Here is a 16,282-nt window from a genome sequence, read left to right as displayed (position 1 = left end):
TAGAGGGTCCCATTTACAGACTGGGTCCTGAATGCTGAGACTCCTGGCTTTCTTGCTCCACTTGGCTTTGAAATTCTGGCAACCAGACACTATCCAGGTGGGAGATTTAAAGACTCTCCCTGAGAAATCTGACTAGCATAAGAAAAAGGACTTATAAATAGTGGCATCTGGGTTCCCAACAGACCTTCCAGCCAAGGCACTCCACACTGATCCTAAAGTGGACATAGCTCACCTACCAACTCAGTTTCCACTCAGTATTTTCTTTTTAATTTTTATTTATTTTATTTTTTTAAAGTTTTATTTATTTTTAAAATTTTTTTGATGTGGACCATTTTTAAAGTCTGTATTGCATTTGTTAAAATACTGCTTCTGTTTTATGTTTTTTTTTTTTTTTTTGGCCTCAAGGCATGTGGGATCTTAGGTTCCTGACCAGGGATCAAACCTGCACCCCCGGCATTGAAAGGCGAAATCCTAACCACTGGACCTCCAGGGAAGTCTCAGTATTTTTTTTTTTAAATTGAGATGTTTTTTCTCCCATTTTTATTACTGGACTCTATTTTGTTTCAAGGGAGATTAATAGATTTAATGACTATCATTGTCTCGCAAATCACATTTAAAATAAACCTTGATACAGCAGAACTTAACACAACATTGTAAATCAACTATGCTTCAATTAAAAAAACAAAACAAAACTTGAATTATAGTGAGAGCTCCAAGTTCACCCTGTGGGTCAATGGGGCTCTACACACAAGTGAGGAACTTGGTGTAGTGGTTAGTGTGTTTCTGCAACTGTTGATCTTTAACAACTGTCAAATAGTTCCACAGTGCTTGAAAAAACAGATGATCGCACCGATCAAAAATGCTTCCCTGCACAAATACCTTTTCATTACTTCTCAGTGAGAAAACATTCTAGGGCATCTGCTCTTTTCTCACAGCCCAGGTCTGGCTTCTGTTGGCATCTGCTGGCAGCTGCTGAGCTAAGCCGAGCACCTCTTCCTTCCAAAGTCTAGAGGGGCTCTGGGTCCTGAGGAAGAAAGTGAATTAAGAATTCGTAGGAGGTGCCGACTGTCCCCATGGCGGCTGCGCTGGAGCCCGGGGCGCCCGGGAAGGCGAAGGTAGAATTAGAAGATCATGTGACGTTCGAGTAGGAGGATTTATCTTGGTGACTTTAGGATGCTGGTTCCATTGTAGGTATAATTATGCAAAGCTAAGAATCCAGGAAAGACTTGCCAGAGAAGGAATTAAAAACAAGATTTTATATGAAAGTACCCATCTTGATCCTGAAAGAAAACAAACCAACAGCGGCAGCAGCAGCAATTGAGCAGTCTTGAGCACAGAAAACCCAGCCACAACTCACTTAGGTGTGAACAAAGCTGAGATCAACTATAGAAAGCATTTTATGTACCATAAAGCTTTCAGTCAAGTAAATAAAGTATGTGTAAGTTGTAAAAAAAAAAAAAAGAAAAAAAGAATTAGTTCGCTTCTCGCCTTGGAGCCGGTACTGGGCAAGGCTCTTCCAGAACTGCACTTGATTCTTCCATGAATCCCGAGTGGTCAGTGTCACCCTGCAGCTTTCTCCTGGATCATGTACGGCAGGCGCACTCACGGTGCAGGCTTCAAGCTGACTGGGGCAGAGTCCTGTTCCACCAAGTCCGGCTCTCAGTGCTCCGTTCTGGCCTAGGAGTGCGGCTATGAAGATTAAAAGACGTGCGACTAAGGCGCCAGCTCTGGGCCGGCAGCAGGAACGCAGGGCTGGGAGGTTTCTCACAGTCTAGCCTCCAAAAGTTTCTCTGCACCAGTGGCTGGGCCAGATGTCCCACCTAATTATGATTTATGTAGTGGCAGCATCAAAACCGGATACTTTTCTTACACTTGAATACATTCAAGAATAAAGACCTCTGCTGACAGGGTTCTTTTTTTTTTCCAGTATTTTTTAATTTTAATTTTTATTTATTTTTTGCTGCGTTGGGTCTTCGTTGCTGCACGCAGGATTTCTCTAGTTGTGGTGAGCGGGGGCTACTCTTTGTTGTGGTGTGCAGGCTTCTCACTGCGGTTGCTTCTCTTGTTGCAGAGCTCGGGCTCCAGGCGCAAAGGTTTCAGTAGTCTGGCACGTGGGCTCAGTAATTGTGGCGCGCGGGCTTCGTTGCTCCGCGGCATGTAGGATCTTTCCGGACCAGGGCTCAAACCCGTGTCCCCTGCATTGGCAGGCGGATTCTTAACCACTGTGGCGCCAGGGAAGCCCAGCTGACGGGGTTGTTAACCTGGGGTTCACAGACTCCACTTCAGAGGGACTTTAACTCCCTGAAATGGTACCCCAGTGTTGGTGGTAAGGGTCCACGTGCTTTTGCGGGAAGGACTATGGCTTTCATCAGGTAGTCTGGAGGGTTCTGACCCAAACAGGTTTAGGAATCAAAGGCTTAGACCTTCCAAGTAAACCGCAGCTAGGCAAAATCGCGACTTTGAACTGCATTTCAACCTGCCTCCTCGGTGGGCGGTACAAGATGACTCCACGCCCTCCACTCCTTCGGCAGCACCCCTGGGGGCAGGGCTGAGGTCGGCCACGCCCTCCAAACACCGCCCATTCCCCTGCTCGGGGTGGGGCATTCCTACTGGGCATGCTCAGTACCAAGGACTCGGGTTGGCCTCCTAGGCGGAAGCGGGTCCCTGAGAGTTTGTGTGTTCTTCCCAGGGTTCTCCGCGCTACCGTTATGGTCGCCTCCTTGTGCCGGTGTCCGCACATGGGGTTCTAGGGCTGTGGATGTGCTTACAGGAACTGTCGCCACTACTCTTCGACGTCTTTGGACCCTCTTCCTTTCACTTTCTTTTGTTGACTCCTGTGTGACCCTCGTAGGACTCTGTTTTGGTTGCACCGATATCTGAGGTGATGTGGACCCCGGAGCTGGCCCTACTGAGGGGCTTCCCCACTGAGGCTGAGCTGCAGCAGTGGAAGCAAGAGGGAGTCGCCGGTTCGGGTGAGAGGGGTGCACCTGCCAAAGAGGGACTGAGGCCAGCGTGAGGACTGTGGGGAGAAGGGGTGGCGGCGGCTGGGTTCTCATCCCTTCTGGTTTTATTTTTTTCCTACCCAAATCTATCTGATTCTTAATGCTTTGGGTTGCTGCATCCTTGACATAGTGGGCGCGGTCCAAAGGCTCCGTGCATGTCTTTACCCCAAACTTCTCACCGTCCGGGTTCAATAATAATGTCAATTGTTTTTCTAATCCCTTAACATTTCTTCAGTCATTTAATGCTTAGAATAGACCTGTAAGGTAGACACTACTTTTATTCCCGTTTTGCAGATGGAGGCATTTAAGTACAGATTAAGTAATTTATTCAAGGTCACACAGCTGGTAAGCACAACAGCTGAAATGAGGCAGCAAAGATGTAATCTTGTAAGCGAAGCACATTTACCGGAGAGAGAAAGAGTTAAAAGGCACATATACTAGGGGGATATAGGCACATCTGGTTGTGGGATTTAGGCTGGACCCAAAAGAGAAATAACAATGTAGGACAGTATATGTCCTGTCCTATATATTTGTGTGTGTATGTATGTGTGCGCGGACCCGTGTTTGGGTGTATACGCAATAGGTGCTTCAGGAGAGAGGTAGTTTCTGAAGTTTGGGTCTGGAAGTCTCATGGAACAAGTCAAACTTGACCTGATTTTTGTTTAAAGAGTGAGACTGACAAGTGGAAAAGTTCCCCAGGAGGAGTCACAAGTGTAAAAGTGTGGAGGCAGAATGTGCATATGGATATTAAGGGAACAATGAGGGAACCAGCTTTTCATCAGGGAGGACAGTGGGGGTAGGAGGAGCCAGATCGTGAAAGGAAACTTTGTAAGGAAACTTTTCTGTTGTCAGTAGGAATTCTTTTGAATTCCCAGCAGAATTCCTTTTGATGTTACTTGCTAATGAGGAATATTATTTCTGGGTCTAACTTCTGACATGCTGCTCATGGTATGAATGAGCTTCTAATTCTAGGAGAAGTGATGGGCATTTGCTCAGTACTTTGTGGTTAATGTATAGGAAGCATTCTAAGTATATACATTCTTTTTTTGGCATGCTGAAATGGTAATAGTTACCTTTTACGGTATGAAAGTAGTTGTTCTTTGGATTATTGGACTAATTTTTTTCTATTACAGAGAGTGGATCTTTCCTACAATTGCTGCTAGAAGGGAACTATGAGGCCATATTCTTAAATTCATTGACTCAAAGTATTTTAAATTCAGCAACGATGACTGAAGAAAAGATTGACAGCTACCTAGAGAAGCAGATAGTAACATTCCTGGATTACTCAACAGATTTGGACAAAACCAGAAGGTAGAATTTTATTTGAAATTTTCATAGGGAAACAGATTCTGAATACATTTAATATTGCCTTGACAGTGTAAGGCACTGATTTTTGCAGTTGTTGAAAAACCTGGCTTTATGTTTACTCAGGACTCATGATGTACCAAATAATCTATGTAAGAGTTTCTGTCCAGAGGACCATTGAGAATGAAAAGGTAAAGTCGTGTAGGATATACAGGTTTCATATATAACACTGACTGATGACTGGGTGGTAGCTGCTAACCCACTGAGTTTCTAAATGCTTAAGTCTCATAGGTTTTAGCCATAGACAAGACTTCAGATCTTCTTTTCTTTTAACTTGAAAGTGTACACTCTCCATCTTGCTGTTTGTAGATTGCTGAGTGATAATTATAACTACTTTTATTATGTTTTAGGTTATCTTTAATGTTTTTATTATGGAACCCTTGGTTTATCTTCTTCCATTGACGTTTCTGTAATTTTATAGGATTAAATATCATGGATAGTTACACAGCAGTGTAACCTAAGTTTTTCAGTGGCTTATATTTTACTGTTGTTAGTTTGTTACTATACCTTCCTTTTCTCTAGCATCTCTGGCAACCACATCAAGCTTTAGTTGTCTTTAAAACACAGTTTTGTTTTACCATTATTTCTAGGGAATGGCTTCATTTAGTTCTTCAACAAATCAACTCCTGGCTAGGTGTTGAGGTTGTGAAGATGAATAAAACATAATCTGTATCTATAAGGAGTTCACAAAAGAGTGCTACTATAGGCATTTTATTTAAAAAATTAGTGTCATTCATTTTTATTTTTCTGGTTTACTAGTAGTTTACATTCCTCTGATGTCGTTCCTGATTCTTATTTTGCTGTCAGATGTGTGTGTGGTATCATAGCCATTAGCTTTGTGTGGTGCACATGAAAACACACACACACACAAATACATCATACACTGGTAGACCAGAATTCGGCTTGTCACACAGAGCTGAGAAGAGACATTTCAGTTACCTCATTATGAGGTATTTGGAAATTAAACTCTATTCTCAATTCCCCTTAAGGATTTTGATTTTTAGTTATGACAGTTATATTAAGGCTTTGAGATCTTGCTGCAATCTGTTTCCTCAAGTTTCCTAACTTCTAATTACAAACAGCCTCTTTTGTCACCTGTTTTCTGCTCATTCTTTGCTGTCAGTTGTGCTACATCCAGAGCACTCCAGCTACCACAGGCTTGTAGACTTGATTTTTTTTTTTTTTCCTTAAAGAATCTTCCTTTTGAGGTAGGGCCTAGGGGATATGGGAAGAAGAGGGTGACTGCTTTTATTTTTCCTTCAGTGTGAAGCTACAGGATTCTCTGGCTGCTGTTCCTTAGAGTTGAATCCCCACCTATTTGTGTCTTAATCTAGGGGTTGGCAAATTACTGCTGGTGGAGCAGGTCCAAAGTGCCTAAGAATGATGTTTACATTTTTAAAGGGTTGGAAAAAAAGAAACACGTGTGACCCACAAAGCTTAAAGTTTTTTTTTAAATCTCTCCTTTGCAGTATAGGTTTACCTACCCACTCCTGTCTTCAGCCAAAGTAGGATTGAAAAGGAATGGGTTCAAGTGAAATTTCTAGGGTTTTTTTTTTGTTGTTCTAATAGTTGGTAGTACAGGATCAGTAAAATATTTGAAAACAACTTTTTGTTGTCAGCTTTCTTTTGTATAAAATCAGTTTTCCATCCAGTGTCAGAGCTGTTAAATAGAACACAAGGCAAAATTCTAAGTGCCTGATAGGGTCCTAAACCAGTGCTGTTCAGGAGAACTTCCTGTGATGATGGAGATGTTCTGTATCTGCGCCGTACAGTACGGTAGCCAGTAGCCACGTTTGGCCATTGAGCACTTGAAATGTGGACAGTGCAACTGAATTTTAAATTTTATTTAATTGTAATTAATTTAAATTTAAAGCAGCCGTATGTGGCTCATGGTGATAATATTGGACATTGCAGATCTAAATTGTTTCAGAAATTTTTTTTTGTAATACTCTCAGATAATCTCAATAAATATTGATATCTTACATTTTTCTTGATAAAACTGAAATGAAATAGTGTGTGGTTATACAGTGATAGTGGCTCATGTTTATTTCTTTATTCTCATATGCAGACAGCAGCTGATATTCCTACTTGGTGTGAGCAGTTTGCAACTTTTTGTTCAGAGTAACTGGACGGGGCCTCTTGTTGATTTACACCCTCAGGATTTTCTGCCGTCTGTTTTGCTCCAGCAGTTTAGTGAGGTACGCTTCTTGGAAATGTCATATATAGGTATTATTGTGTTGTTTATTCTTTAGGAACGGCTCTTTATAAACTGGAGTTAATAATAGGTAGGAGAGAAACATGACTTTATTGCTTGTACAGAACCTACTAAGAATGCTTGTTCATTGATCAGATTTTCAATTCCAGAAGTTCCATTATCAGACTCAAACTCCTCTTCAGATGCTCCCCATTTTATGGAGCTCTGTTAGCTGCTCTTTTTATTAAAGTGCAGGCAGCTGCGCCAGTCACCCAGCTGCCTGTGTTACCACAGTTACATAAAGATCTTTTCTGGCAAAGCAGAGAATGTGGAGATCTGTTTAATTTTGTTGCAGGAAACTTTTGCTGCTGTCCTTACTAAGAGTTCCCAGGGGTGATTTCCTTTATGTCACAGATATACTTATTTGTATATACTTACAGTATCTGGCACAGAGGTGCTCCATGGTGATAGTGATTCTTCTTATCCATATATGGAGATAATATTATTGACCTGCATCAGTAGGTCATCAGTAGAGCTTGCAGTTTGAATTCCTCAGTACTGTTTGAGCACATATACTCAGGGCTTGGGGGATATGACATGCTCTGAAAAGAAGTATGGTAACTGATTTATCCAGCCACCTCAGAACTAGAGCATTACTATCGACCACTCAGCCTGGAAGGCTGCGCTTAGCATCCAAAACTTGCACAGCAAAAGGGACCTATTTACTGTTACCTGGTTTCTCAGAATTAGAAGTAACAAATGAAAGGGGAATGGAGTTGTTAGAGATTAGTGCTAATAATTTGATGGTGGTTGGAAAGAGAAATACAAAAGCAGTCATAATCTGAAGCCTCTGTACACATCAGTTTACTGAGTCATTATGTTATATTGCAGTAGAGTAATTGAGATTCATAATGCTGGCCCTAAATCATAATTGAAAGGTTAAAAACTCTTCCATATCTTATGTCTAAGAAGGGAATTTAATCTATACTTTATAAAAGTTTTCATCCAAAATGGTTAAAATAAAATCCCCAAGATTTTGGCACTTAAAGAGATATGCTTCAATTGTCTAGCAAATTACTTATAAGGAATGTCTCATTCCCTCTCTTACTGTGTATAAAACAGTTTCTGGCCTCTATTGCCCTATAGTGCAGGTTAGAAACCCACCAGACAAAGTCGTAAATACGTACCGAGCGCTAACGTGTGGTTGGAGTGGTGCTTCATTCATGTATGCTATATCAATTTGACGTATTCTCTAGATGAGAAGACTGATGCTCCCAGTGGTGAAAGAAACTTGTCAGAGGCCTTATAGCTGGGGGATTGGAACACACATTTTCTGGGTCCGAATTCAGTACTCTTTCTGCTATACTAAAGTAGAAGCACCTGTAAAGTTAGGTAACAATTCAAACAGTACAGAAATGGGTTACATGAGAGGTTCAACCTATAAGAAATACTGAAATTAGGGCTTCCCTGGTGGTGCAGTGGTTGAGAATCTGCCTGCTAATGCAGGGACACGGGTTCGAGCCCTGGTCTGGGAGGATCCCACATGCCGCAGAGCAACTAGGCCCATGAGCCACAACTACTGAGCCTGCGTGTCTGGAGCCTGTGCTCTGCCACAAGAGAGGCCGCGACAGTGAGAGGCCTGCACACCACGATGAAGAGTGGCCCCCGCTTGCCACAACTAGAGAAAGCCCTTGCACAGAAACGAAGACCCAACACAGCAAAAATAAATAAAATAAATTAATAAACTCCTACCCCCAACATCAAAAAAAAAAAAAAAGAAATACTGAAATTAATGAAGACGTGTGGAAAGTGAATTTTGTCTGAGAAGACCTTTTCGTCAAGAGTGGACCTTGAGTTAGAACCTGAAAGATGATGAGGAAATGGACAGGTAGAGAAGAGAAAGAAATACGTTCTAGGTGCAGTCACATAAGCAGAAATTTAGAGGGGAGAAGAGTGCGGTGTTTGTGGGAAACGGATGCTTTGAGCCTGTTGGAGCAGCAGTAAAAGGTCAGCCTTGATGGGGCTCAGACCAAATCATAGGAAACTTTAAATAAGACCTTGATTTTAATTTTTTTATTAGAAGTGCCTCATGTGGGACTTCCCTGGCAGTCCAGTGGTTAAGACTTTGCCTTCTAATGCAGGGGGTGTGGGTTCAATCCCTGCTCTGGGAGCTAAGATCCCACATGCCTCGTGGCCAAAATACCAAAATCAAAAAACAGAAGCAATATTGTAACAAATTCAATAATGACTTTAAAAATGGTCCATATTAAAAAAAAAATCTTAAAAAAAAGAGTGCCTCATACATTCCAAAAAGCATACAGAATGTGTACAGTTTAAATAACAAAACTCCTTTGTTCCCACCACCCGGCTTGAGAGAGAGAACATCACCAGGATTGTAGAACAGAGCTTCCCGACTGCTGTTCCCCAGGTTTTGAGCCCCTTTGCCATTGCAGTAGCTCTGTGGGGCCGGGGCTGGGGAGAGCTTTTGAACTGGTCTCGTCTGGTGTAGTAGCCTTCTCTAGTTACCTGATGTGCACTACAAATAATAGCATCTTATGCATTTGCTCTGACTTGGAAAAGGTTGGGAAATACAGGGTTACAAGGTCCCCTGTGTGTGCTTCCTGGTGGTATCCCTGGCCCCCTTTCTCATGAACCACTCTCATGAATTTTGTGTTAACATTCCATTGCTTTTTTTTTTTTTAATTTTATTTATTTATTTGGCTGCGTTGGGTCTTCACTGCTCCAGGAGTGCTTTCTCTAGTTGCGGAGAGCGGGGGCTACTCTTCGTTGCAGTGCGCGGGCTTCTCATTGCGGTGGCTTCTCTTGTTGCAGAGCACGGGCTCTAGGCGCGCGGGCTTCAGCAGTTGTGGCTCACGGGCTCTAGAGCGCAGGCTCAGTAGTTGTGGCGCACGGGCTTAGTTGCTCCGCAGCATGTGGGATCTTCCCGGACCAGGGCTTGAACCTGTGTCCCCTGCATTGGCAGGTGGACTCTCAACCACTGCACCACCAGGGAAGTCCTCCATTGCTTTTCTTCATGATTTTAGCACCTATGTATGTATGTATCCCCAGAGGACATATTGTTTAGTTTTGCCAGTTTTTGAACTTTATATAAATGAAACAAATTGTGTGTGTTCTGTGACTTGCTTTGCTCAGTGGTGTATATCTGAAATTATACTATTATTCACTTTTACTATTGCATAGTATTCCAGTTGTATGAATATACCACAGTTTATATATCTGTTCTACTCTCAATGGCCACATGGGATGTTTCCATTTTTTGCAATATATTATGTACAGTGCTATTAGGAACACGTCTTCTGGGAATCATTTGCAAGAATTTCCAAGCACAGCATATGCTTAAAAAAAAAGGGGTAGTGTTTGGTGCAGTGTGCTAGATGGAAGAGGCTGTTTTTACTGGCCCTCAGGCTGTAGTCGGGCAACCGCTGAGGGCTGAGGGGATTGATATTTTGCCACACGTGGAAATGCTTCCCAGCACTGAGTTGGGAAGCTCTGCTGAGGACATATATCTGTGAGTGGAGTTGCTGTGCCCTAGGGTATATGCATGTTCAGCTGTTCTTGGTCATGTCATGTTGTTTTTGAGAGGATTATTCAGTTTATACTCTATACCAGCAATCTGAGAATTTGGAAGATAAAGGGAGTTGAAGTTTTTAAACTGGGGAGTGGCACATCAGTATTTTCTAGTTGTCATTTTCCTGTGCTGATTTATGTTTCATAGTTCTTGTGAAGGACAAATATTTGTGAATATACTTTATGGTCATGGAGTATAGTCATCAAAGCCAAATTCATTTTCCCTGCCTCTAAATTACGGCCTTGGCATTTTTAGCACTGTTGTTTGACCTCTGGTGCTAACCAGCCTCAGGGGAATAGCAGTGAAGGTTCATTTCTGAGTAGGTCACCTCTCACACATAAAAGTTGATCTCCTAGTAATCTAGTTTTATATTAAGTTTATCTCAGATGTTGACTTTTTTTCACTATTCTGATAAATAAGTATTTTTGTATGTCATATGCTCTCTTGACTGAGGAGTCGTTCCTAAGGGAATTGTAACCTTCATTTTGTCTGTTTTAATTGAGAATATAGACAATTCTCTTTATTTATTTATTTTTTGGATCCTTTTATAGGTTATTACAGAGTGCTGAGTAGAGTTCCCAGTGCTGTACACTCATCCTTATTGATTATCTGCTTTACATATAGTAGTATGTATTGTTCATCCTCAAGATTTATCCATGTTGTATCATGTCAGAATTTTCTTACTTTTAAGACTGAATGATATTCCATTGTATGTACATACCAGTTTTTTTTGTTTTGTTTTTTGTCTTTAATTAATTTTTTTAAAATTTATTTTTGGCTGCGTTGGGTCTCCACTGCTGCACACGGGCTTTCTCTAGTTGCAGTGAGCGGGGGCTACTCTTTGTTGTGGTGTGTGGGCTTCTTGTTGCAGTGGTTTGTTGTGGAGCACGGGCTCTAGGCGCGTGGGCTTCAGTAGTTGTGGCACGCGGGCTCAGTAGTTGTGGCTCATGGGCTCTAGAATGCAGACTCAGTAGTTGTGGCTCACGAGCTTAGTTGCTCCACAGCATGTAGGATCTTCCTGGACCAGGGCCTGAACCCGTGTCCCCTGAATTGGCAGGCGGATTCTTAACCACTGTGCCACCAGGGAAGTCCCACAATCCTCTTTAAAACTCGGCCATTTCCCAAAACCTCTGGAAGCACATTTAGAATTCGGTTGGAATATCAGTGTTATGTCACAGGAAGATAGGAAAGCATTTAATTTTTTAATGATGGTGATGCAAGGTAACTCTAGAAAAAGAAGTTTATTTATTTGTTTATTCATGCATTCACTCCTTTATTTATTTATTATTTACCCAATTAATGACATTTCCAGAGGACTTAGACTAGGAGGTTTGGTAACCAACTAAACCTTTGAGTATCAGAGGTAATGAGATCCAAGTAGTATATCATGGAGTATCTCTTTGTGTAATTTTTTATTTGTTGCCCTGTTAAATTACTTGTTTGTTATCTTTAAAGATTTCGTTTAGAAGAAAATGATCTAAATTTGTGCTACAACAGGTAGCCATCTTTCTCATCTCAATGTGATTAGAATAAGGATTCTTTTCCTTAAAGGCATGTCTTATACTTCACCAGCTTGGTTTGGATGTTAGGAAATAAAGATTGTTAAATCCATCTAAATGGCAAGATGATTTGATGAGGCTGCAGGTCCAACTTGGGCACATTAGGCAGGGTCTTCTTTCTAGTTCTTTTTTAAAAAAATTTATTTATTTATTTATTATTTTATTTTTGGCTGTGCGTGGGCTTTCTCTAGTTGCAGTGAGCAGGGGCTGCTCTTTGTTGTGGTGTGCGGGCTTCTCATTGCGGTGGCTTCTCCTGTTGCGGAGCATGGGCTCTAGGTGCGCGGGCTTCAGTAGTTGCAGCATGCAGGCTCACTAGTTCTGGCTCATGGGGTCTAGAGCGCAGGCTCAGTAGTTGTGGTGCACGGGCTTAGTTGCTGTGTGGCATGTGGGATCTTCCTGGACCAGGGCTCGAACCCGTGTTCTCTGCACTGGCAGGCGGATTCTTAACCACTGTACCCCCAGGGAAGCCCTTCTCTCTAGTTCTTATGTAGTAGATTCACTTGTGTATTCGGTACCTCCACTTGGAGGTCTCATAAGGTACCTCAGACTCATTGTGTCCAAGACTGAACTCATGATGAGGTTCTTCTCCAAACGAGGTCTTCTTCTGGTGTCTGTGTCTCAGTGACCCACACTACCATCATGCAGTTGTCCTAGTCAGAAGTCTAGAAGTGATCCTGGCCCTGTCCTTGAGGACTTCCTCGTGCTTAGCATAGCCCAGGAGCTTGCTGAGGGGCAGGAAGAGGTAGAGAGGTCTGAGGGGAAGGCAGCATGAGGTGGTAGGAAGAACACTGGTTTGGGAGTTGGAAAACTTGGGCTGTAATGTCTGTTCAAACGCTGATAACTTCTGTGTGATTTTGGACTGCACTTAACTTTTTTGTATCTGTTTTCTTCTGAAGTTGAGGCAATACAGTACTTAAATAGTTCCTTGATTATTGAACTTAAAAAAAAAATTCCTTCTACCCTCAGTGTAGGTAACAGTAAGCTTTATTTGTGGTTTGGTGGTGGTCATTCACGTTGTCTTTATTCCTCTAGTACACTTTTCAGTAATGATGAAAGTTAGACAGAGGATGAACCCACAGCTATTACTTTCTTACCTTTATTGAATGTTCCAACAAAGCATTGAGCCAGACACTGATCACTTGGATTGTTTAATCCTTACAAGAACCCTGTGAGGTTTAGGTTCTATTATTTTATTTTATAACTGATGAAACAGAGGCTTCAGTTAAAAAAAAAATTACCTATGCCCACAAATTAATAATCAGAAAAAGGACCCTATCCTGTGTCTGTGACTTACAGCCCACGTTCCTAACATTGAGCGTTCCTACTATCGATTTTGTGGTGACTGTCAAAATGATTCAGTCCACATTTTAAAAACACAGGTGCTTGGTCTGTTGTAGAAAATCTCTGTTCAGTAAGAAGTAGATTTTTCAGAGGCATCCCTTTTGGGCAGCCTCAGTTCACATTGGTCCATGATTGTATGCCTACTCAGCATTTGATATGTAAGACCTTGTTGTTTTTTGGCTTTATAGTAATTATGGAGCAGCAATGGTTTGTAATGACATTAGCCAGCTGGTGAAGCATATATGAAATGTAGGTGTTTAATATGAATACTTTCACATAGGGATGGTTTTTATTGAGAAGCTATTTTGTTGTAAGTAAATCTGTAAAGTCATGACGCTTCTTCAATAGTAGCATTTTCTTGGGCTTCCCTGGTGGTGCAGTGGTTAAGAATCTGCCTGCCAATGCAGGGGACGTGGGCTTGAGCCCTGGTCCCGGAAGATCCCACATGCCACGGAGCAACTAAGCCCAAGCGCCACAACTACTGAGCCTGCACTCTAGAGCCCGTGTGCCACAACTACTGAAGCCCGCACACCTAGAGCCTGTGCTCCGCAGCAAGAGAAGGCACCCATGCACCGCAACGAAGAGCAGCCCCTGCTTGCCACAACGAGAGAAAGCCCATGCGCAGCAATGAAGACCCAGTGCAGCCAAAAATAAATAAATAAAATAAATTTATTTTGGAAAAAAGGGTGCAACTTGGGAAAAGCAAATTAAAAAAAAAAATAGTAGCATTTTCTTGATTGCCCTGTTCTCTAAAGTACAAGCAGGCAGCTGTCAGGGCAGGCTGGAGTTGTAATGTTAGGACTCCGTCCAGTGCCAACTGCTGTGTAATAGATCAGTGGCTGTGTTTCACAGCTGATTACCTGGAAAATATGTATTCTTGTAAGACATATAACGATTAATATGTTGCTAAATTATATCATCTTAAATTTTTTTTTTTCAGGTCAAAGGACTGGATGCACTCATTCTGAGTTTGCTCATTCTAGATGGTGAATCAATCTACAGCCTGACCTTGAAGCCTATACTGCTATTATTAGCACGAATTTCCCTAGTGAATGTAAGACATAGGCTGACAGCTATTCAGGTAAGGGAAGAAAAGGAGCCAGGAGATTCAGACCCAGGTGTGACTTTTGTGCCGATTAGCATAAAACTTTAGGTGTGATGCTGAAAATGTCTTGGTATATTTGTTTTCTAAGTCTTCTTTAGGTGTTTAATTTTAAAATCTGATGAAAATAAGCAAAAACTGTCTCCTCTCATGAGATTCGTCTAGTATAAAATGAGATGTTGAGCCTCTTAAATGGGGTTGTATATATGTGTTGTGTGTATATTTGCATGTGTATAAATGTTCATTCTCTGAATCTTAAAAATAGGTTTAAAAACACCCTTCATAGTTTTTTGTGAATTTCATGTAAGGATAATGAGTAGCCAGAAGTATAGCACTTTTAGTAGATCTTTTTTTTAAAATTAATTTCACTTTTTACTGTTTTTTATTAAAGCTCCTAGAAATTTTTAATAAATTTATTTATTTTATTTATTTATTTTTGGCTCCGTTGGGTCTTTGTTGCTTGCACACGGGCTTTCTCTAGTTGCGGCAAGCAGGCTTCTTATTGCGGTGGCTTCTCTTGTTGCAGAGCACGCGCTCTAGGTGTGTGGCCTTCAGCAGTTGTGGCATGCGGGCTCAGTAGTTGTGGCTCGCAGCTCTAGAGCACAGGCTCAGTAGTTGTGGCGCATGGGCTTAGTTGCTCCACGGCATGTGGGATCTTCCCAGACCAGGGCTCGAACCCGTGTCCCGTGCATTGGCAGGTGGATTTTTAACCATTGTGCCACCAGGGAAGCTGTTTCTTGATTACTGTTTCTTGGCTCACATCCTACCTTGTTTCATATTTGGGTTGGATTTAGTAGAGCATTTGTTGAATGTCTGTTATATGGTTTCTTTAGGTCACATATAAATTAGTGAGAAAAGCACTGATACGGATAGCTGTTACGCATAGGAGGTGACGAAAACCACATGAGAGATTCGAAGAAAGTCCTTGAGGTGTAGTGGAGGTTGTCAGCTGTGCAGTGTGCAGGCTCCGTCACAACTGCTCAACTCTGTGCACCTAACTATTCAATCTGCCTTGTAGTGTGAAAGCAGCTGTAGATGATATGTATGTGAATGGGTGTGACTGTGTACCAATAGAGCTTTATTTATGGACACTGAAATTTACATTTCATATGCTTTTCACATGTCACAAAATATTATTTTTCTCTCTTTCTTTCTTTCTTTCTTTTTTTTTGCAATGATTTAAAAATGTAAGAACAAGTCTTGGTTTTAGGCTATAGGAAAACAGGTGGTGGGCTGGTTTGGGTCCATAGGCTGTAGCTTCCTGACTCCTATCCTGATTGTTGCAACTTGGGCATACAGAGCTTGTATTTCCAGAAATAGTAAATCTAAATTTTATGTGAGATCTCCCAATTTCCAAGTGTTGGCTGAAAAAGTTTAAGAAACACAGTATTTCTATGGGCGAAATGTGGACTTGGTCTGTACTGTATAAGGCCTTACTTTCCTAAGCATTTAAGTTGTGACAAAGAGGAGGTAAGAAGGGAATCATGCCTCTTTCAGCAGCTCTCATGAGGACAGATGATTTGGAATCAGTTGTACCAGAAAGGTTTTTTTTTGTTTTTTTTTTTTTGCTGTACGCGGGCCTCTCACTGTTGCGGCCTCTCCCGTTGCGGAGCACAGGCTCAGCGACCATGGCTCACGGGCCCAGCCGCTCTGCGGCATGTGGGATCTTCCCAGACCAGGGCACGAACCCGTGTCCCCTGCATTGACAGGCAGACTCTCAACCACTGCACCACTAGGGAAGCCCAAGAGAAGTGTTTTTAATAGATGGGTTTCAACATATCCTAGCAGATATAAGACCTTATCTTTGATTTTTTTGTTTAGTGATGTTAGCTTGAATAAAAAAATGTTTTCCCAAGTTGATCTGAGTTAAATGATCTTATAGACTGACTAGTACTTGGCCCTAAAGGAAGTATCATCAAAGCATGAGGTTGCTAAATGGCATTATTTTCTTTCTAGTGAGACTAATGGTCAATGAGTTAGTGATACAGTTTTCTTGGTGGAAAACTTTCATCAGCAAGTACCTTCTTTAAGCATCATTTGTAAAAAGATACGTATAGTATCAACAGCTTAGGAGAACAAGTAAATATGTGAACTGCTGGTTGCAGATGTCGTAGGATTGGAGACATAAGT

The 16,282-nt window shown here is 41.7% G+C and overlaps 1 protein-coding gene across 2 annotated transcripts in view; it reads left to right on the top strand.

Moving 5' to 3' along the window:
- The first annotated feature begins 2,692 nt into the window (after positions 1–2,692).
- The window catches only part of TTC27 (tetratricopeptide repeat domain 27), a 184,442-nt gene continuing 170,852 nt past the window's right edge, over positions 2,693–16,282 (top strand). For both annotated transcript variants that reach the window (XM_060026853.1, XM_060026854.1), the window contains exons 1-4: positions 2,693–2,972; positions 4,136–4,313; positions 6,436–6,565; positions 13,991–14,131. In XM_060026853.1, coding sequence (XP_059882836.1) covers positions 2,885–2,972; positions 4,136–4,313; positions 6,436–6,565; positions 13,991–14,131 — 537 coding nt within the window. In that variant the 5' untranslated portion in view covers positions 2,693–2,884. The remainder of the gene's footprint in view (positions 2,973–4,135; positions 4,314–6,435; positions 6,566–13,990; positions 14,132–16,282) is intronic.

Source organism: Delphinus delphis, chromosome 12 (assembly GCF_949987515.2).
Source record: "Delphinus delphis chromosome 12, mDelDel1.2, whole genome shotgun sequence".
In the NCBI taxonomy this organism is placed as follows: Eukaryota; Metazoa; Chordata; class Mammalia; order Artiodactyla; family Delphinidae; genus Delphinus; species Delphinus delphis.
The sequence above is the reverse complement of the archived record's forward strand: the minus strand, read 5'-3'. Positions and strand labels throughout refer to the sequence as shown.